Source organism: Carassius gibelio, chromosome B20, assembly GCF_023724105.1.
Source record: "Carassius gibelio isolate Cgi1373 ecotype wild population from Czech Republic chromosome B20, carGib1.2-hapl.c, whole genome shotgun sequence".
NCBI classification, from domain to species: Eukaryota; Metazoa; Chordata; class Actinopteri; order Cypriniformes; family Cyprinidae; genus Carassius; species Carassius gibelio.
The window spans coordinates 8,869,294-8,891,172 of NC_068415.1; the positions used below are offsets into that span (position 1 = coordinate 8,869,294).

Consider the following 21,879-nt stretch of genomic DNA (forward strand, 5'->3'; position numbering starts at 1 on the left):
AAAGAGATGGTTCTCTAAAGAACCTTTGACTGAATGGCTCTTTGTGGGACCAAAAATGGTTCTTCTATGGCATTCGCTGAGAAGAACCTTTTGAAGCACCTTTTTTGTCTAGAGTGTATCCTTATTTTACTCAGTTCAGAGAGTAACGTGCAATTTGGTAAAAACTATTTTACTTAACCTCACAATGAGGTTAACCTTACTTGTTATGTCAGGAAGCCATGTGACAATGACTAAACACGCTTATCAGAAAAACCCCTCTGGAGATCAAAATAAAATAAAAATAAAAAACCTGCAAAACCATCAGGACACACTGCTACAGCAAGGACACCTAAAAACTGGATGAATGACTTGCAAAAGCTAAACTAGTTGCTCCTGCAATAAAAGGCCGGTCACACTACACTTGTCTTTCCATTGACTGCCATTCATATGTATACTGTGGAGAGTGTAACATTATATTATGGCATTTCAATGTGCATAGAAATTTTGTTTGCAGCTTAAAAGTCAGTTTGCATATTTTTAGTGTTCATGATTCATTAAAATTACATTTTATGTGTATGCCACCATGCATGTTTCATGCACATTCCATGAGGCCTAAAGATATAAGATATATTTAGCATGTTTAATGAATAAACTCAGCTATATAACTTTAGTTTTATTTGATACACCACTTTTTTAGCCATAGATTCCATAAATATGCTATTAGTGATGGAGTGGGAAAGTATTAGTACCATAAATAATGTTTTGTGATGATTTAGTGATAAATTTGAGAAGAAAAAAATATTAGTATTATTATTCATAATTGAATCTGTGATTTTCTGTGATCTGTGAAGTAGCTCGCAACAAATCTTGAGTTATTTTCTCTTAAAATATATTTATAGTGAACATCACAGTTGCTTGTCATGAAATTTCACTTAACTTGAAACGTAGCAGTTCATGCAGATTTCTTTCCCTCTCAGTTGCCTCTTTTTTGTAATGTTGAGATTAAAGTGAAGCTTTAAAAAAACTCAGTGAATCTTTGAAGCCTTTTTCTTTTCATCTGTAGCATTTGACTTTGCTGCTGCTGTTTTTGCACCTTTGGAACAGAGGCAGCGGGAGAGAATTAGTAGTTGCATTATCAACTCTCTTTGTGACTAGACTATGCTCTCTGACACGTCACTCACAGACTCATTTCCCCCTTAATTAAACCAGAGAGAGGAGAGTGAAAGAGAGCAAGAGAGAGCACAGAGGAAACTGGGCAGGGGGTGCTGACAGAGATAAAGAGACAGAAAAAGTTGGGGCGGGAGTGTGTGGGTGTAGATGGGAATGGAAAAGAGGGGGATGGAGGGAGTGAACACATTCCAGAGAGAAGAAGAAAGTGAGAGAGTGAGGAGGAGGGCTATTGAAGGGAGGGGATGCACGATTCTGCAATGGATTCGAACGGTGACTCAGCAGTCTCCTAAAACATGTTTATGCTCTGCTGCTACAAAGGAATCCTTATAACATGCTCTAAAATATAACTATAAGAGACTCAGCATTGATACAGCATCTGCAGTTATATGACTTATTTAAGATTATCCAACTTTTTTATCTCTTATTTGGATCTGATGTTCAGTCAGTCAGCTCTGTCTTACAATATGCAACGTAATACACTGATCTTTGATAAAAAATAAATTAACTAAAAATTAATTTAATCCATTGTTAACAAGCAATATGAGCAAGACATTTTCTTAGAGTGAGTGAAACATATTTACCTAAATAAATAAATAAATAGACATGAAATATGAATTAGATTTTTGAACTGAGAAGAGACTGCAAAGTGATACAAAAAGTGAATCACTAGCACTATTTATGAACTAGATGTGATACTAGTGGACATTATACAAAAATATTGGATTGCAGGATGCTGGCATCGACCAACCAGAATCAATTATTCTAGAGAGCAGCATTATTTATAAAAAGGATGAAAATCCATGAAGTAGTAACAGGCTTAACTTGTTCACCGTATCAGTTTTATATTGCCTTGCATTTTCTTGTATAAGTCTCATTTCAACTATTATGTAATACTGATCCTTTATAGGTGCACCCACAAATAAAAATTCACTCAAAATGTACTCACCCTCAGGCCAAGATATTGATGAGTTTGTTTCTTCATTAGAATAGATCTGGAGAAAGCAATATTATGGATAATGGTTTGAAATTGAAAAATATCTTAATGATTGATTTGTTTCCTATAAACATGTAGCTTTTCACTTCACAAGGCATTGACTGATGGACTGGAGTTGTGTGAACTACTTGTGTATTATTGTGATGTTTTTATCAGTTGTTTGAACTCTCATTCTGATGGTACCCATTCACTAGAGAATATCCAATGTTGAGCAACAGTTGTAGTGCTAAATTTCTCAAAATCTGTTCAATCAAGAAACAGACTCATTTACATCTCAGATTGCCTGAAGGCGTGTACATTTCCATTTTTGGGTGAACTATTCCTTTATATAATGTAGTAATATTAATTAAGTATAATTCTTACTCTTATTGTCAGTTGCTACTGAGAAAATCTATCTTTTTATACTGCACAGTTTGAAAACCCCTGCATAATATAAGCACAAGACTGAATTGTTTTAGATCTTCTGTTTTACAATTACTCATCACTACTTTTATTTGTTTCTCATGCATATTCTATTCTGGTGACTTTAATCCTGCTGTTTTCATTTAGCATTTACACAAATGTTTGCTTTGGCTGCCTTGTCACTCCAGCAGACGATATTGTTCTAGCTGCTCATTACATCCTGTCTCCTTTGTCCTAGACGTGCATGACCTATTTTTCACAGAGGTTCATTCAGATTTCTCTGTAGTAGCTCCACTGAGCCTATTGAGTGAAAATGCCAGACTGCAAGCTTGATAATTTGGGAAAGTGATATTCAGTCTGATAATTGATGAGCAGCTAGATTTGAGGTGGGTGGAAATGTTGATAAGTGTGTGACCAAGGCTCTTAAATGCTCTAGTGCAGATATATGGCAGAAGAAATATTGATCCATATTGATCTGAGTCTCTTTATACAGGGCTGTAAATTCATCTCACACCCTTTCATTCAATTCAAACAAAATATAATGATTAATAAAAATAATAATAAAAAAATGCAAGTTTAATATAGAAAATATGTATGAATATGTTTGGAAAATTACCAAAATGCACAGGACTAGCATCACCAGTATCAAAGCACTTAAATGAATGCCTGCTGTGAAGTGTTATGGGGACTGGAAAGGGTTAAACTGATCATGCCTGTGTGCATTAGGCTGGAATGTGATATTCCTTCTAGATAATTAACAAGACGTCTAATACTTTTGAATGTGTACTTTACTTTCACTCTCTACATGCATGTGCACGTATAGTAGTGATAATTGTGTGCATTATATAATCTTGACATTATATTTTAAACATAAACATTCCTAATTATTTTTTTAAAAATGAAACTTTTTTTTTTTTGAAAACATCGTAACAAGTTTAATAAATTGTCATTTGAATTAATATTAGTGGAAGAAGACTTAAACCATGGTCTACGAAATCAATTTGACAGACAGACCGAATTCATTTGTCCAGAAATAAAAGTTCTAAAAATGTCTTCAAATTTCTTTTTTTTTCATTCAAATTGCAATTCCACTTTTTGTTTCAAGTTCAGATTTTGTCTTGAAATAAAACTTAGTTATATACATTTATTTGATTTGAATTCTTTGTCATTTGAATTGCAATTCTGTCCAGTATTTTCTACCTCAATTCAACTTCAGAAATGTAATTTGAAAAAATATGTATCTAAATGGTGCACAACCCTGCTTCTCATGTAAATTAATCTTTTTCCAAAGATGTTTACATTTTTACTGGAAAATGGCAAAGATACCAATTAAGACAATGATTTTTGCAGTGATGCATCATCTGCTCATTTGCATCATGGGAAGAACCGTGGAACAGATGAGTTGTTCTTACTGCATGACTACATCTGATGTGTCCAGTGAGCAGACGTAATGGCCGCACTTTCAAAATAAGGACATCAGGCCTTATAAAACAAAACAAAAACAAAAACAAGTGTTAGAATGTGCAGATTTGCATCTTTCTACAGCATGAAAGTTTTCAGCTGATTGCATTTTGTTTTAACATCTGTGTGTTCATGTTTGGAATGGGGTAGATTGCAGCATGTCGCAAAAGCTATCAGTCTTTCAGGGCTCATACACAGGGCAATAAATGCTGTGTCTCTCGCTCAGTCTTTTCTTCTCCCCCTCTGCTGTGAGTAGTGAAGCGTTCTGGTTGGTGAGTCAAACGTGACTGCTTGTGATCATTATCATTTTGGGATTAGGTGGAGACATCAGTAGAAAACAAGTTATTGAGTGTGTGTGATGGATTTAAGCGAAGACTACTGTAACAATGCTTAAGCTTCATAGATCGAACACCAGATTAGTCCTCGATGCCTTCACCTGCACGTTGCCATGGAAACATGGGGGTTCTCTCTCTTCATGCGTCACCTGCAGCTTCGTTTTTTTTCACTGGGATGCTCACGTTCAAGTAGAAAACGTATGAAGAGGTAAAAACGGATTTCCTCAAGCCACATTGTGTCATAATGCACACACATTTGATGAATGATACTCTGATTCTTTCGCTTTGATATGTTTTTGTAGGGCAGTGTTTCCCAACCAAGGGTGCTTAAGCAGGTTCCTGGTGGTACTTTTTTCTTAGTTAAACCTGTAAAATAGAAAGTTAAGAAAAAATATTAAGTATTTGAAATGCATGTAATTATTTTTGTAGTGAATATCTTAACACATTTCAGTTCCTTTATAATGAAACCTAATATACAATCCAATAAAGAATTCATTACTTTTTTTTTCAGAAGAGTAGGGTACTATTATAATATATGGTATGAACAACAATATGGACTAGTCAGTGTCTGTGAATATTACAATGCAAAAATACTTTATTTAAATATGAAGCCCATGTACGGTGTGTCTCAGTGTGAATGTGTGGCGCAGAATATAAAACAAAAAAACTAAGATAATTTTTAACTTTTAATAATTAGTTGTAAATGTTTCATTATTTCAGTTAATTGCACATACTTTCTGATAAACTAAAGTTGAATTTAAAGCTTTCTGACGCTCCATAGACAGCAACGCAACTGCAATGTTACCAGGTCCAGAAACATAGTGAAGATATCGTTTAAATTAGTCCATGGGACATCGCAATGCTTTAACCCTAATTTTATAAAGCTACAAGAATTTTTATGTGCAAAGAAAACAAAAATAAAGATGAACGAAGTTCTTTCATGTGGAATAACATGAGGGTGAGTAATTAATGACAGAATTTTCTTTTTTGGGGGAACTATCCCTTTAACATTTACATTTAAATTTAGTCATTTAGCAGACGCTTTTATCCACAGCGAATTACAAATGAGGACAATGGAAGTAAATCAAAAACAACAAAAGAGCAATGATATATAAGTGCTATAACAAGTCTCAGTTAGCTTTAATGCTATACACATAGCAAGAAAATAGATAAAATAAGAAAGATTAGAAAAGTAGTTAGACTTTTTTTAAAAGAATTAAATCAGAATAGAGAATGGTAAAGTTAACATTTAAAATGGATTAAAAATATTGGGAAGATATGGGAGGGAAATAAAGCATTCCATATAAGGCCTTAAAAGAGGTTTTGTTCCTAGTTCATTATGGCTTTGTAGTGATTGTATTTATGCCATATAAATTTCACTCTATTTTCTGTAAGAATATTTTGACCTGTTCGTTAAAACACAGTGAAATATTGATATGGTTCAAATATGCACCTACTTTACAGTTTTACCACCAAATTTCAGTCTCAAGAACCTAAAGTGTGTATCACAGGACACACAGTACACAGATTCACTGTTTATTTAAATCTTATATAACAAAAAAAATTTGCTGTAAGCTATGAATTCACTCTGAGAGTCAATTCAGAGTAACAGTTCTGAATGATTCAGTGACCATTAACTCAAACCATTAACAAGTTATTTCAAGATGGTTCTGCTTCAGTAAAAAGAGCTGCTTCATAAGAGTCACAATGGCTTGTACTATAAATTGAATAACATTCAACACACTGAATATTGTGATTGTATATTGCATTTCCTGTCATGTGACATTGAACAGATGCAATGGCGCCTCGATTTCCAATTATTGGCAAGAATGCTTGTTTTACATATTTGTGTGCTTGAGTAGTATATATGGAATGATGAGGAAACTCTGCTCTAGAGCACCAACCTGGACCCAGACAGTCTTGTCTGATGCCTGCCATACATACAGTATCTCCTGCAGAGCTGATGCAGCATTTTTATGTTTCCAGGGTGTTACTGCCAGATCTTACCCTTAAGGGCTGCTCAGAGGGAACTAGTACCTCTGTGCCTTCTGCAGCTTAATGAACTGCAGCTTCCAACTATGCAAGACTGTGTGCTTGTGTGTTTAGAACAGCAGGCGCCTCCACTGCAGTGAAAATGAAGCTGCCTTGTGCTGAAACCATGACCCACTCCAGCTCGACCAGATCGATGGAGTGCAGAGCAGATCTCTGCCAGCTTCACCCTGCTGGCTCCGCATTGCTCAGCTCCATGCTCTCAGCTCAACGCTCTCAGCCTCTGAACCCTGTCACTGATATATGGGCACTTACTTCAACACTGCATGCCGCTCAACCCCAGTGCATTAGACCAGACTACAGCACAGTCATACATTAGTGATATTATAAAAAATAGCTTTTTCACAGACTGCTGGGAAAGGCAACAAAACAATATAATTTATTTCCTCTCAGCATCTGGTTGTGAGATTAAACATTAAAGTCTGCCATCCTCAACAGCGCTCTTGCATATGCCTGATTCAAATGCTAAATGACCATTGTGGTGATTACATTACTCACTGTGTTACTGAATCTTCAGTGGAATTAGTTTTGAGACTATTTCTTGTCAATTTTAAAACTAATGGAAGAATCCTGGAAACGTTTTTTTGTGTCTGCATTTGTTGTTTTATCAAGTTTCCCTGGGTGGGTATGAAAATAAACTAAGGGCAGCAAGAAAAAAAAGTGTTCAGTGGGCAAAAACACCATGCTACAAAGAATAGATGCCAAATGCAAAGTCTAATTGCAGAAAAATGCTCAACAGCAAGGTACTTGAATTTCTGCCATCGTATTATATCGACTGAAATTGTACACTTCTCCTTGGGAGGAGAACTTGAGTAAGGCAATCAAACCAAAACAATCCCTTACTCTACTTAAAGCTGCTGTTAGGAAAATCTCTCTGTGAAAACCAGAACTGTTTTTGGTACTTGAAAGATTATTATTTTTAGATACACCACTGTGCCTAATCTTTGATCTAAATTGAAATTCAATTGATGTCGCAGGAATATATATATGGTGGGCTGTTATCGGCATTAACGTGCTGCGTTAACGTGAGAGTCTTATCGGGCGAAAAATAATTTATCGCCATTAATCTATTCTCAAAGTTGGGTTGGAAGCTGGGTCTATACCACGCGAGCTATGATGACTTTCACCTTGATATTTTAGCGCGGATGTATACCTAGCCGAATCTGTAGGGGGCGAGAATGTCATTATGTCATATTGAGTTAGATCTATCGGACTGTGCCATCTAGAGTTTCATGACAGAACTTTGTGTGTGTGTGTGTATATATATATATATATATATATATATATATATATATATATATATATATATATATATATATATATATATATATAATGCTGTAAATAACTAAAGTATATTTAAAAAGATAAAAAGTTAATTTAAATGGTATTTATATTTCACAATGTTTTTACTATATTTTTATCAAATAAATGCAGCCTGTGTGTCCAGTTTTAATTAATGCTTTAATTAATGTTAATGTTTTTTTCCATATTAGCAGTATTTTAAGTGCTGCTTCACAGGTTGTAAACATCTCCACGTTCCTTCACCTTACAAGAATGAACCTAATAAACCAGTAATCACCTGTATTATTGCGAATGACAGACTGTACCCTTCACCAGTTATGTGTAAGAAAGTTGCAGTATACAAGCATCCGGGGACTTATTACGATAAAACAGTCAGAGCGTATTCGGCAGACCTAATAAAACTTTAATTCACAGTCCCTGTGATATTGTAACAGCACTAATAACTATGTTTATATCACTTTTCTGTGCCTAGTTAAGTGCATGCAGTTTCTCAGTCCCTGAACTGAGAATTAGTGGTCTGCAAGAGAATCTTAACTCTGAGTCAGGACAGACCCAGTCGGCTATGTTCAGAACAGTGGCCTCTGGCAGTGGGGCAGAGCTGTGACAGGCACTAAATAAACCACAAACACAGTGCAGGCCAAGCCTGGCCAGAGCTCTGTGTCTCCCCTTGGTCCCAGGAGGAAGTAGAATGCTGAGTAAGCTCGGTGTGGGGGTGTGTATGAGTAGAAACACTGCAGTGCTGCAAGGAAGACTTTCAACCCAGAAAACAAGTGGACGGGGCAGGCATATCATTTCAGGTGAAGCAAAACAAAGTCTTAGCACAGCTATATATATATATATATATATATATATATATATATATATATATATATATATATATACGGTACATGGGTTTTCAGTACATGCGCAATACAAACTTAACGATTCGATTCGTTGGACTAATCCTATTACATTTGGAAAATCAAACAGCTTAAAGTGTGTGAAATATGATGTCCTCAGAGTGACTGCGCTCAACAAGGCAGACCAAATGACGTAACAGGCAATGTACTGTCTGCCCTGCGATAACCTCCCCTTTCTGGGTGCGTCACAAGATGATCTTTTACCGACAATAGCCAGAGATATTGTCAAAAACATCAATTGTTGGCAATATTAAGATATTTGGCATTTCCAATTAATTTATGCCTGTTAAATACTTTTTATCAGGCCTATTATTATTATTATTATTATTATTATGAAGTTACTTTTATTAGGCCTATTAAATGAAAATTACAATTAATTTCCCCCGCAATAATGACCAAATAACTGATGTGCTGCCAGGATAACAAAAGATTAAGTTATATATATTCTCATCAATTAAGAAGGTTTTTTTTTTGTCATTTTAATACAGGACTATTATACAATGATTTACATGCAGTCAGCAATAAAAATGTATGAAATAAAAAGTTTTTTTTTCTAGCACCAACTTTCAAAAACAACCTGTTTAACATAAAATATGTTTCTTATAATTTTTTTTTTTTTTACTATGCAATATTAGAAATATTATGGGAATAAATTAAGAGTTAGCTATATACCATTATCAGCATATGTTGAAGAAGATTCATCTCGTCGTCTCCGAGAGAATATGCGGCGTCAGATGCTGAAAGCTCTGACACTACTCGGTCATTTTGTTTTTAATTTTTGTGTAGTATATTGACTTATATTAAGACGTTTACAGGCATAACTCTTGCTTAAAGTTTGCAAGTTGCTTGTGTGAGATATCCATTGGCTCGCCTTCATGGTTTAAAACAGAAACATTGTGATGTAAGCAATTCCCCCTGTAATGAACCGAACCATGAACTACTGTGCCATATCGAACCGAACCGTGAATTTTGTGTGTGTGTGTGTGTGTGTGTGTGTATATATATTTAAATTATTCCTGAATCTTTCAGAATCATTCCAATATGCTGAGAAGATCAGCACTTGTAGAGTTTCATCCCTCTATTTGATGTGAGCATAAGTATTGGAACAGTTGCCTCACAAGTCTTTCTAAGTGATCAGCTGTGTTATGTTGCATTCAGATATTAAAAGCAGGGAATGTGTTGTATCAGTTATATCCATTGCTTCTGCATTCAAGTCTTGCATTTGATGACGACCCACACAAACCAGGATGAAGACAAGGGAGCTGACTTTAAGAGAAAAGCAAGCAATTTGGATGCTAAAAGAAAAGAGCAAATCAATTAGAGCTATTGAAAAAAAAAAAGGACATGTAGAAATCAATAGTTTGGAAACCATCGGCGCCATCAGCAACCAACAATGGCCTGATCAGCTGAGAAAAACAACAGCAGTTGATGACAAACAAATCATAAAAGAAAGCTGGGGTGATGCTCTGTCAATCTACAGTACGCAGGAGAATTTGACACAGAATTACAGAAGCTACACAGTAAGATGCAAACATCTGATCAGCACCAAAAATAGAAAGGCAAGATTAGAGTGTGCAAAAGCCAGTAGAGTTTTGGAACAGAGATTTATGGACAGATGAGACAAAGATGAACCTTTATCTAAGTGAATGGAAAGCAAAAGTGTGGAGAAAAAAGGGAACGGCAAATGATCCTAATCATACAGGTGCATCTGTAAAGCTTGGTGGAGGTGGTGTCATTGCATGGGCATGCATGGCTGTCTTTGGAACAGGCCCTCTCAATTTTAATGATGACTTAATGTATGATGACAGTAGCAGGATGAATTTGGAAGGGCCGTCTAATGGCAGAAACTCCCCAAAACATGCAACAGTTGGAAATGGATGCATTAAGTGCTGGAAAAAAGCATTTCAAAGCATAAGACCAAGAGTCTGATGATGTCCATCAGTCACAGACTCACTGCTCTGATTGCACGCAAGGGATCTGCAACAAAATAATAGCTTTTAATCTTTAACATCTGCCATAAATTCAACTGTCCCAGTACTTACTGTATGCTCACATCAAATAATGGGCTGAACTCTGAAAGTGCTGTCCTTTTTATTTGGTAAAACATATGTATTAAAACAGCTAATAATAAAATGTGACATTCTGTAGTTTTGTCTTATATTCATCTTTTAATCATATTTGCAAATGTCTTGACTACACAGTGAACAAAGCAATTTGGTCACTGCTATACCAATACTTATGGAAGGCAATGTATCTAACTTTTTTCTATTTTGACCAACAGTGTATATTAATTGTAGTCATTACAAAGCCTATTAAATTCAACAATGTACACTAGTATTATGATGAAAAATAACATCAATGGAGTTTAATTGACATTCATGCATAATTGCAGACACTTCTGCACATGAAAACACAATTAGCATGTGCATGCTCATCACTCTTGAAAGATCTTGTTTACACTGAAGCTGAGAGCATTGATTTTATTAAAAATTCACTCCTCCATTTCCATCCCTGTCTCACCCCACACTGCTCTGTGTCGTTACCCACATCTACAGGGATGAATGTCATCGACGGATTCACACTCACGCTATTGCTTTCATTCGCCCTGTCCTTCTTGCTCTCTGACGTACTAACTCTCCAAGGCGCCCCCCATCTATCTCTCTCTACCACTCTCATGTTTGCTCTTTTGTTGTCTCTTTCTCAGCCTCTGTAAACAAACAGTCAACAATTTTGATTTAGATAAACATGCATTTACAAAAATCCATATATATATCTCACAGTTGCTAGTAACAGTCTCTGATAAGCGACATAAATTCTCTATAATCTGATTGGATACCAAATGGATATGTGTAAACCCCGTAGTTTCAGTAGCCTTGATTTATAGCTGTTGGTTTTGACCATTTATTTTGTTATGTAACCATCCCCAACAGACCTTGAAGGCAAAGCAATCTAATGATCTAATTCAGTGGTAAAAGCTGGTATCAGCAGACATGGGCGCATTTAATCAGATCCACGTTGTACAAATACAAAACACCTTATCTCTGTTTTTCAGACGCCACTGTTGACATTTTAAACAGAGCTTACTGATTCTGCGGTTACAGTAAATGCGTTGTTACGTTGGTTTATTGTGCATATTTATTTCTATACCACAAGAACATTTCTATTGATTTTTTAACAGAATACATGAGGGAATAAATCAGAGAGACTGTTTATGGAAAAAGACTTTCAATGGCAGCTACGATTCATAACACATACAATCTGTACCTGCAAATTTTGAATGAAACTTATGATATTTTAAGAGAGTTCAAAATTCGACTCTACACAATCACAGATGTTTGGGCTGCCATTTTGCAGTACTGTGTTGAGATGTAACACCAGAGTCCCTGAGGATCTTAGAACAGCCATCCGAAACAGACACTGTTCGTATGTAAACACTGTTGCGCCATCTGATGGCCAAACAGAGAACCATGCAATAAAAAGGTACAAAAAGTGGTGCATTTCCTTGTAGCAGTAAGAATCTAGAATCTGCTCCGAGGCCATCAATAACTGGTGCACTTCACTTCAGTCTGTGAAGCATAGAAAATAAAAACAGATTTAACTGCAAGTCTTTCTACTAGTCGGTTTCAATCACACATATCTACTATAACTATTCCAGACATTGTTAATCAGCAGTTAATGTATCCGATTCTTGTTAAAGCATGTGGATAGAATCGCTGGGTTTTCTGAGATAAACAACATGAGGGGTTTTGCACAGCATTGCCTGTGGTGAAAGGCCTGTACTCAGCATGCCTGACAGATGCTGAGACATGGAGGAGACAAACTGCATGCCAGCACGTAGGCAGCAGCTCTCATCTCTGCCTCGTATAATCAGTCTTACTTAACGTACCTCCCTCTCTTAGATGAAAGAGAAACAGCCATGAGACATGTGGTACTACTCCCAGAGTAACTACAGCATAAAACACACTGTATGTTAGATTGTTACCTAAACTAAAGTGCTGATGCCGATGGAAATTTTTGAAGCTATGATTCTAAGGCATTTTGGAAGGTTGCCAGAGTGTTGCTATCAGGTTGCCAAGATGTTCTGAGTGATTGCTAGCTGACCTCAAATCTGTATTAGAATTTGGGGCAGGATTCACAAAACATTAAATTAAATAAAATCTTTTGCAACTCTTATTTTCTTCTTATTTTTTTTTACTTAAGAATACGTTAAGAATATTTTGCATCCCCATAAACCTTTTGTTTGAAAAATATTCTTGATTGTTCTAAAGGCAAATTTGAGAAGAATTAGAATTACTGAAAAGAATATACTTAAAAAATGTAAATAACCTCATTAAGTAAGATTGAACTTAAACTTAAATGTCTTAAATCCCCAAAGGTGTTTATTGGGTTGTTTAAATTAAGCATAACATTAGCTACTTGTAATGCATATTACTTTTACAAAGGATGTGCACAAGTACTCTGAAGTGACAAAAATAATTGATAATGTAAACACTGATTAGGTATTATCATGTGTGTATTGACTTTTTGCTAAATTTTAAAACAGTAACAACTGCAAAGTTGACTTAAATAGGGACCTAGTTTTTAATTTTATGATTACAACATTATTGTCATTAGCATTCAGCGCAAAATAACTACTGTATATAAAATGCCATGTGCTCATCTGAGAAGATCTTAAGAAGATATTTAAGAACTTCTTACCAATTTTTCAAGAATTTCACTTACATCCTTACAAACTTTTTACAATTGGTCTAAATACATTTCTTGACTTCATAAGAAAATTGTTGAGAATCTGACCCATGGTGTCTAGATGGCTCAGGTCCCTGTTTTTATGGGATTTCCTGTCCATTTTATTATCTGCCAGGTGGAAATTGTTTGTGTGATCTCTTAATAAAAAGTAATGGGACATGCCAAAGTTCATTTCTTCTGTTCTGTGGTGTCTGTGCAAATCCGTAATCCAAAAATGTGCAATAATAATAACAGTGTTTGCCATAGCAAGCAATGATTTTTCTACATTTTGATTTCAAACAAGACAAGGTCTTTACCTTTCAGTCAGTGAGCTCAAACTCCGCTGACTTTTTCTGAATGTTTTTATTGAATGGCATCTTGAAGTCATCAAAGTCCACATCAAAACTGAAACGCTGCCTTCTCCTTGCTTTCCTATCCATCAGCTCAGTGGTGGTCAGCTGATTTTGCCACGTCTACAACAAATATCAAGAACAACGGATATCATAGCCCAATGAAAATAAATTTGCTCATCTGCACAGATAGACAGACAGACAGATAGAAAAGTTGTGACACTGTACATATTGAGTAAAAAAGGAATGGAATAGTTTACAAATCTCATAAACATATATTTTATTCACAATAGAATATACAGTAGATAGCATATCAAATGTTGAAAGTGAGACATTTTGAAATGCCCTGCCAAATATTGGCTCATTTTGGATTTCATGAGAGCTACACATTCCAAAAAAAGTTGGGACAGGTAGCAATAAGAGTGCGGAAAAGTTAAATGTACATATAAGGAACAGCTGAAGGACCAATATGCAATTTATTGGGTCAATTGGCAACATGATTGGGTATAAAAAGAGCCTCTCAGAGTGGCAGTGTCTCTCAGAAGTCAAGATGGGCAGAGGATCGCCAATTCCCCCAATGCTGCGGCAAAAAGTAGTGGAGCAATATCAGAAAGGAGTATCTCTGAGAAAAATTGCAAAGAGTTTGAAGTTATCATCATCTACAGTGCGTAATATCATCTGAAGATTCAGAGAATCAGGAACAACCTCTGTGCGTAAGGGTCAGGGCCGGAAAACCATACTGGATGCCCGTGATCATCAGGCCCTTAGACGGCACTGCATCACATACAGGAATGCTACTGTAATGGAAATCACAACATGGGCTCAGGAATACTTCCAGAAAACATTGTCGGTGAACACAATTAGACGTTGCTGGCTTTTAAAAGAAAAAAGAAGCCATATCTAAACATGATCCAGAAACGCAGACGTTTTCTCTGGGCCAGGGCTCATTTAAAATGGACTGTGGAAAACTGTTCTGTGGTCAGACGAATCAAAATTTGAAGTTCTTTTTGGAAAACTGGGATGCTATGTCATCCAGACTAAAGAGGACTAGGACAACCCAAGTTGTTATCAGCGCTCAGTTCAGAAGCCTGCATCTCTGATGGTATGGGGTTGCATGAGTGCATGTGGCATGGGCAGCTTAAACATCTGGGAAGGCACCATCAATGCTGAAAGGTATATCCAAGTTCTAGAACAACATATGCTTCCATCCAGACATCGTCTCTTTCAGGGAAGACCTTGCATTTCCAACATGACAATGCCAGACACATACTGCATCAATTACAACATCATGGCTGCATAGAAGAAGGATCCGGGTACTGAAATGGCCAGCCTGCAGTCCAGATCTTTCACCCATAGAAAACATTTGGTGCATCATAAAGAGGGAGATCAGACACAGAAAACCCAAGACAGTTGATCAACTAGAAGCCTGTATTAGACAAGAATGGGACAACATTCCTATTCCTAAACTTGAGCAACTTGTCTCCTCAGTCCCCAGACGTTTGCAGACTGTTATAAAAAGAAGAGGGGATGCCACACAGTGGCAAACTTGGCCTTTTCCCAACTTTTTTTTAGATGTGTTGATGCCATGAAATTTAAAATCAACTTATTTTCCCCTTAAAATTATACATTTTCTCAGTTTAAACATTTGATATGTCATCTATGTTGTATTCTGAATAAGATATTAAAATTTTAAACTTCCACATCATTGCATTCTGTTTTTAATCACAATTTGTACAGTGTCCCAAATCTTTTGGAATCGGGTTTGTAGATAGATAAATAGGTAGATAGATAGGTTCTGCATAAAATGCATCTGAAAATGTGTAATATGTAATTTGCTTGTAATGTGTTGTTTGTGTACAGCCCTAATACGGAGACATAACTACTGTATGTTGATTCATTGAATGATCAGTAAAATAAGAACATGACATCTATGTGCACACTGTTTTGTCCTTAAAAACATCTTTTATTATTAGTTCATGAGGCAAATTTCTCTGTGTTTATACTTATGAATGGTGTCCGGCTTACCGTTCTTGGCACAAAACTGATGTCCAATTTGTTGAGCTTGCCGGTAGTGATCTGAGTGCTGTGCACGATAACACTGTCCTTCTTCATTGCTTTCTTGACTGCTGAGTTCGAGGAGGCTGTAGGAGTGGGAACGGTGCCCTGCTGAGAAGATAAAGCACCAACACCGTAATCAAGATACAGTGGACGTGATGACACATTGACAATGGTGTGACTTTCAACAAATGTTCAGCGGGGTTTCCCTGTCCACACTAACGAGTCACAAAGTCGCCAAGGCCTTGTTGGGGGGGTAATGTGACACGTCTGGATTCATTTACTTACTCTTTGCTTGGGTTTTCATTTGCTGTGTCATCCCATTTCCCATACCAGATGGTTTTGATCACAGCTCACAGTATGCTGTTCCAATTTTATATTTGAAATGACACAGCAATTTTAAAATGAGAATTACTGTGAATAGTACTTGACAAATATGTAGTGAAAAATATTAATAATATATTTTTTTTTCATAGGCACCATTCTAAAACCCAAGGTCACATTACAGACAGATGTGGGGAACAATGAAAAAACACCAATGTAAAAAACATATTTCTACATAAGGAAGAATTTTGATATTGCATCAATAATCCCACTCTGAAATACTTCTGTTGGCAGGATAAATTTATCATGGATAAATTTACATAATAGCACATTTACATTATAGCATCATTTTTGCTGTTTATCCATGTCATTGGTGTCAGTATAAAATCCCGGACTACTGTAGTACTGAATCAAACCAAAAAAAACGTATGAAAAAAATCTTATGAAAGGGGAAATAATATTTATCTATGGTCTCATGTTATTTTTTAAGTTTTAACTCAATACTTAATACATAGCTGAGTAAAATAGCTTCTTGATGAAGAAAAAATAAAGGACTTGGGCTTGATTTTGTCAGGAAGTGATTGGATCGTGGATATGCCAAATAAATATGTTGAGTCACATACAGTACACTTGTACTACCTTTTCTTTTAAAGATCCAGGGGTTGAGGCAGGTGTTAGTTTGCGGAGGACTCTGACAGGCTGGGGCTTCTTATTCTCCTTAGGTCTGGGTAGCGTATTAATCTTAGCCTGGATCAAATCCACCACCCTGAAGTCTGCATAAGCGTGGGCAACATCCAAGCAGTTTTGCTCTGCAATTAAAAGATTAAAAGTTCCTGACTCAAATGACAGCAGAGCCAAAGTTGATCAGTCTCAGAGGTTTAATGCACTGCAAATCAGGGTGTTCATAAAGAGTCCTCCAGCAAAACTGATGTGGCATTGTGGGAATTATGAAAAAACTGTGTCTGCACTAAGATGGTTGTGGAATAGAAAAAGGTGTTCACAGGTTGCACACTTAAATAGATGTGTGATCTATCAGATGTTGAAGTTGTATTATAAGAGTTCTTTTCTAGAAAGGGAACTGTACCTGTCTTATTTGCTGCATTGACCTTGGCTCCAGCTTTGATGAGGTACTCTACACAGGACGGTCTACAGCTCTCAATGGCTCTCATTAGGGGAGTGGCTCCATTGAGGGCGGGCAGGTCCACAGAAGCTCCCGCCTCCAGCAGCAACTGTATGATGTCCAGCTGTCCTGCATGACAGGCGTGATGGAGAGGTGTCCAACTGAACTGATCACATGCATTCACATCAGCCCTGCGGTGAGATTATCATTTGGATATCATTTTTTACGTGTATACATATGCCAATGTAAATGTGCTTTAATTTATTAATTTAGAAGGATAGTCATAACTTCATAATTTACTCCCTCTCATGTCATTCCAAACCTGTATGACCTTCTGTCCTCTGTAGAACATGAAAGAAGATCATTTAAAGAATGTTGGTAACCAAACAGTTTCGATTCCCATTGACTTCTATTGTATTTCCCATTGATTTCTAAGTCAATGGGAACCACAACTGTTTGGTTACCAACATTCTTCAAAATATCTTTAACGTTCTGCAGAAGAAGAAAAAAATCATACAGATTTGGAATGACAATAGGTGAGTAAATCACCATTTTGGGTGAACTTGATATTCTTTTAAGTCAATTATTTTAAGTACATTAAACTTAATTAAACTTACCCATTATCAAGAAGGAACTTTGCCACTTCGTAGTTCCCACTTGCGCATGCAGCCATAAGTGGTGTCTTGTAGAAGCGATCTTTCACATCTACAGGAATCTTTTGGCTGAGTGCCAACCTGAGAGACTCAATATCTCCTGTTTTAACACAGTAGTTCATATTTATGTATATCTTTTCGGGCTCATCGATGTACCATGCTGTATCATCTTCGATAGGGTGCCCTGGTCGATGGTCCCGGTCATATCTGTGGGTATCTGTGGCATGCTGGTAGCTTTCAATCATAAAATGTGGTGGTCCACCATCTTCACGCCGATGAATGAAATCAGGCGGGACGGTGCAGATGGGCATAGGTGCATTGAATTTAGCCTTTTTGGTCTTTCCTGCCTTGGTTGCCTTCTTCTTCTTAGGCCCATAAGAAGCCATAACATATGTCTTTGGAAGATATTTGAGACCTTTTAGAAAATCACTTATATTTATAAAGCCTTCTCTTCTCTTATCGAGAGCAAGCAGAAGAGCATGAATTTGTTTATCATCTAGATGAGTGTGAAGGTCCTGAAGGACAGACACAAATGTCATTCTGGACACCATTTCTATTCCCATGTAGCCATCTGATGCTGACTCAAAAGCACTTCTCAGTGCACTCTCATTTTCATGAGACCAGTCGTGAAGCGTCAGAGCCCATGGTTCATTTGTGCCACCTGCTCCTTTTGAGAACTTTCCATGCAGTCGTTCAGCCTTCTTTAGCTCTTTGACAGTGGCTTTGTGACCACAGTCCTTAGCAATCTGACGGGGAAGCAGACCTTCTTGATTCTTCAGTTTGGGATTGCATCCTAAAGTAGGAATTTGAATCTTTAAGGCATCAAATATAATATTTCAAATCAAGTTCAGCTTGCTCCATATCAAAAAGCATGACTGCATTTATGGTAGGGCTGCAGGATTTGGGAAAAATCGAATTGTGATTTTTTTAATAAATATTGCCCTCTTAATTTTTGGGAGGGTTGCACATTTTTAATTATTATAATTATTACTAAATATTTTTTAAACAAAACAAGAAATACTATAATAATATAAAATCAATTAATTTAAGAAAAATAATATAATAACAATGTAAAATTACTTAATTTCTTAATTTTCAGAAGAAACCCCAAGTGGGACCTTAAAGCTTCTCTTTTGTTGACAATAGCCAGGTTTATGTGAATAAATATGGTGCATGTAATAAAAGGAAAATAATCTTTCCTAATGAAATGACTAACTAAAGTAAATGTACAAAAATAAAAATAAAAAAATATAAAAAACAGAGAATTATACCTTATTGTGTTGTTTTCAGGTATGGTCAGTTGATTTACTATTGATATCATTTTTTCATTGAGAATTTACAGCAATCTGCTCAGAAAAATAGTAAGCAGCCATTCTCCCCCGTTTAAATGATTCTGTTTGACTTAAAATAAATTGATTTACCTCTTTGAGCTAAAAACCTGCAGCAATCTGTGTAGCCCCCAGAGGCAGCGAAATGCAGGGGTGTATACCCCTCTGATGTTACCGCTCCAAAGTCTGCCGCATATCCAGACAACACCGTAATGATCTGGAAAACAGCAGTAATGAGAGATTATTAGAGAAATAAGTAGGCGTACAGCTAAATGCTAGGAAAGTTTCATTCAATAACAACAAATCTCATCACTCTTTTATATAATTGTTAAACAACAAAAGAAGTGATGCTTACTTCAAAGAAGCCTCTTTCAGCGGCAAAGTGAGCTGCATGGAATTGCTTCTTATCCAAGGCATTAACATTTCCTCCTTTCTTGAGAATGGCTCTCACAAGATCTATTGCTCCTGCTCTGGTGGCCTCCATCAGAGCTGTCCGACCAGTATCCTGGGATATCATACACACAGACTCAATAATGCAAACACCGACCTATCAGCAATTTTGAGCTTGTGTTTGTGTGTACGAATATATACACATACACTTCAAATATACAAGATCTGAAGTACTCTGCAAGTACACATTCAATTAATTTTGGAGTCCATTTCTCAATTATACAATGTTTTCAAACCTGATTTTTAGCATTGGGGTCTGCTCCTCTTTCTAGGATACTGAGACACATTCCTTCACAGTCCTGAGCTTGTTCGCAGGCCAGCAGGAACACTGGCATCCCAGTGTCTGAAACATTGTTGACATCTGCATTGCCGTTAAGGGCCACCTGGAGGCAGCGCATGTGCCTTTTGGTAGGGTGGATGCAGTAGAAAAGCAAGCCTGGGAGGGAAGCCAAAGTACGGATTACTCAGATCGGTTTACACACTAGTTTGACTGGATGTGCCCTGATCTGTAATTAGATCTGCATACAGTAAATCTCCAAAATGGCAGGATACTGCCAGCCATTGATGATCCCTGTTGACTATGTGGTTGCTGTCAAATTGTCTTATGAAGAATAACTGTTGGTAAGGTATAAAATACAGAAAGCCTTAATATCTAAACCTAGAGAGAAAGAGAAATATTGTATATTGATAAATAAAATTAAGTATTTACAGATAAAGTCTATACAGTATATTGATATTGGACCTGGCACTGACAGATAATTATAGCAGTTGCATGCATGTTTATATAGACAGCAACTGATAAAAAGTGGCAGTTAAACTATATAATAAATTAAAATAATAAAAAATTACCTTTCCCCTCTTTGTCTACAAGTTTCATGTCTGCGTTGTTTTTGGCCAGTAGAGACACGATCCCATCATATCCGAGCTCTGCGGCCAGCATCAGGGGTGTCCTCCCCCTCCTGTCCTGGATGTCTGGACGGGCACCTTGAGCTATGAGGAACTCCAGCATGTTGGGTTTGTTGCCCACCGATGCCAGGTGCAGGACACCGTTCCCCTCATGTGGCTCAGTGAGATTTATGAGATCCCGAACACCCATGCTGATTAATTTCTCTATGTACAGTTTATCTCCATCCTGGACGCACTGCAGTAGTCGATAGATCTGCAAAACTTCAAGCCTGCCCTTGGCCAGGGTGCATGACATCATGAACCTGAAAAACTAAAATTAACAATGGTAGCATTTGTAGACCCCCACCCCCTATTTTTCTTTGAATGCATTTCACTTGAGATTTAATCAATGTTAAGGTGTAATAGTAGGGCACAACATGGCTGAAATTAGGTTCCTTTAGAAAGGAAAATTTAAAATAAATAAAAGAACATTATATGAAACAGTAAACTGTGAATAATTTAGTTCCATTGTGTATGTAATAATGTAATGCATAAAAAGCAACTGTAATCAGATTTTAATATTTACATGATTTTTCATTACAAACACATTTCTTTTTATGCAAATAATGTTCCTCCAAGAATATTCGATAAAAACAACTTTGTGTGATAATTTGGGGACCCGATTTAACTAAGGGGTATTTTTTGCACCTTCATTTGGAGATTTTTAAGTTGGTAACAATATAGCTTTTATCTAGTAAACACGTTTTACAAGACTACATTCGATGTCAAAAAACAATCGGACTTCCTTACCTGTTTCTGCGTTCTGAAATCCACAGTTATGTTCAGTACGTTACATTGTTTCCAAGCGTTCGTCTCTCTGTTCTCGTTGTGTGTCTCTATGGCAACAGCACGCCGTAAACTCTTAAAAAGCTTCTTCAAGAAGTAAATTCCTCCTCATTGTCCCCGCCTCTTTTTTATTAGAAGCGGCCTAAGATAGAATTACCGCAGTTTTACGTGATCACTTGACCTGGGTTTGAGTAGCTGACGAGAAACGGCGTATCAGTTTTCATGGCAATGTCTTCAAGCGTGTGAGTAACTTTTTGTATGAGTGACAGTAAGTGACATCCATCACAAAGAGAGGCTTCCTCGCGCCCTGCTCACATTGGATATGGTTCTCTCGCCATTAAGTCGAAGTCATGCATAATTTAATGTTATCACTTCAGCTCGCGCTCAATCATTCTCAGGAATGGGGGCCGGTTCAATAAGAAAATGTGGCAAAGATTTCAAATCCTCCACTAGAGGGCTCGAATTCACTATAAGTACAATGGCCTCGCGCTTGTTTTTAGCCAATGAGAGATCACAATCTGCATTTTATGTTTTGGGATTGGCTAGAGTGTA

General features: G+C 36.7%; 1 protein-coding gene across 4 annotated transcripts; it reads right to left on the reverse strand.

Annotated features, from left to right (window-relative positions):
* Positions 1–3,462: 3,462 nt before the first annotated feature.
* Positions 3,463–21,796, reverse strand: LOC127983621 (ankyrin repeat and EF-hand domain-containing protein 1-like). Of its 4 annotated transcripts, none has more exons than XM_052585820.1 (11): positions 21,292–21,751; positions 20,446–20,812; positions 19,833–20,032; positions 19,502–19,651; positions 19,240–19,363; positions 17,783–18,611; positions 17,130–17,356; positions 16,685–16,854; positions 15,692–15,832; positions 13,634–13,789; positions 3,463–4,707 (listed from the first exon to the last, which is right to left on the reverse strand). In XM_052585820.1, exons 2-10 carry the CDS (start codon positions 20,798–20,800, stop codon positions 13,637–13,639), a joined length of 2,349 nt encoding a protein of 782 aa, XP_052441780.1. In that variant the 5' UTR covers positions 20,801–20,812; positions 21,292–21,751; the 3' UTR covers positions 3,463–4,707; positions 13,634–13,636. The 4 variants fall into 4 exon arrangements, with proteins under 4 accessions (XP_052441780.1, XP_052441782.1, XP_052441779.1 ...); XM_052585822.1 differs by lacking the exon at positions 3,463–4,707 and adding an exon at positions 10,942–12,157 and having other exon boundaries at positions 21,292–21,796; XM_052585819.1 differs by lacking the exon at positions 3,463–4,707 and adding an exon at positions 10,942–12,157 and having other exon boundaries at positions 20,446–20,804.
* Positions 21,797–21,879: the final 83 nt, after the last annotated feature.

Excerpts from the sequence above, each read along its gene's own strand:
- LOC127983621 (XM_052585820.1), bottom strand. The coding sequence starts at position 20,800 with ATGATGTCATGCACCCTGGCCAAGGGCAGGCTTGAAGTTTTGCAGATC. Across the intron at positions 20,033-20,445 it reads TGTAGACAAAGAGGGGAAAG|GCTTGCTTTTCTACTGCATC; the intron begins GTAATTTTTTAT and ends CTTCCCTCCCAG. Across the intron at positions 15,833-16,684 it reads CTGGATCTTTAAAAGAAAAG|CAGGGCACCGTTCCCACTCC; the intron begins GTAGTACAAGTG and ends TTATCTTCTCAG.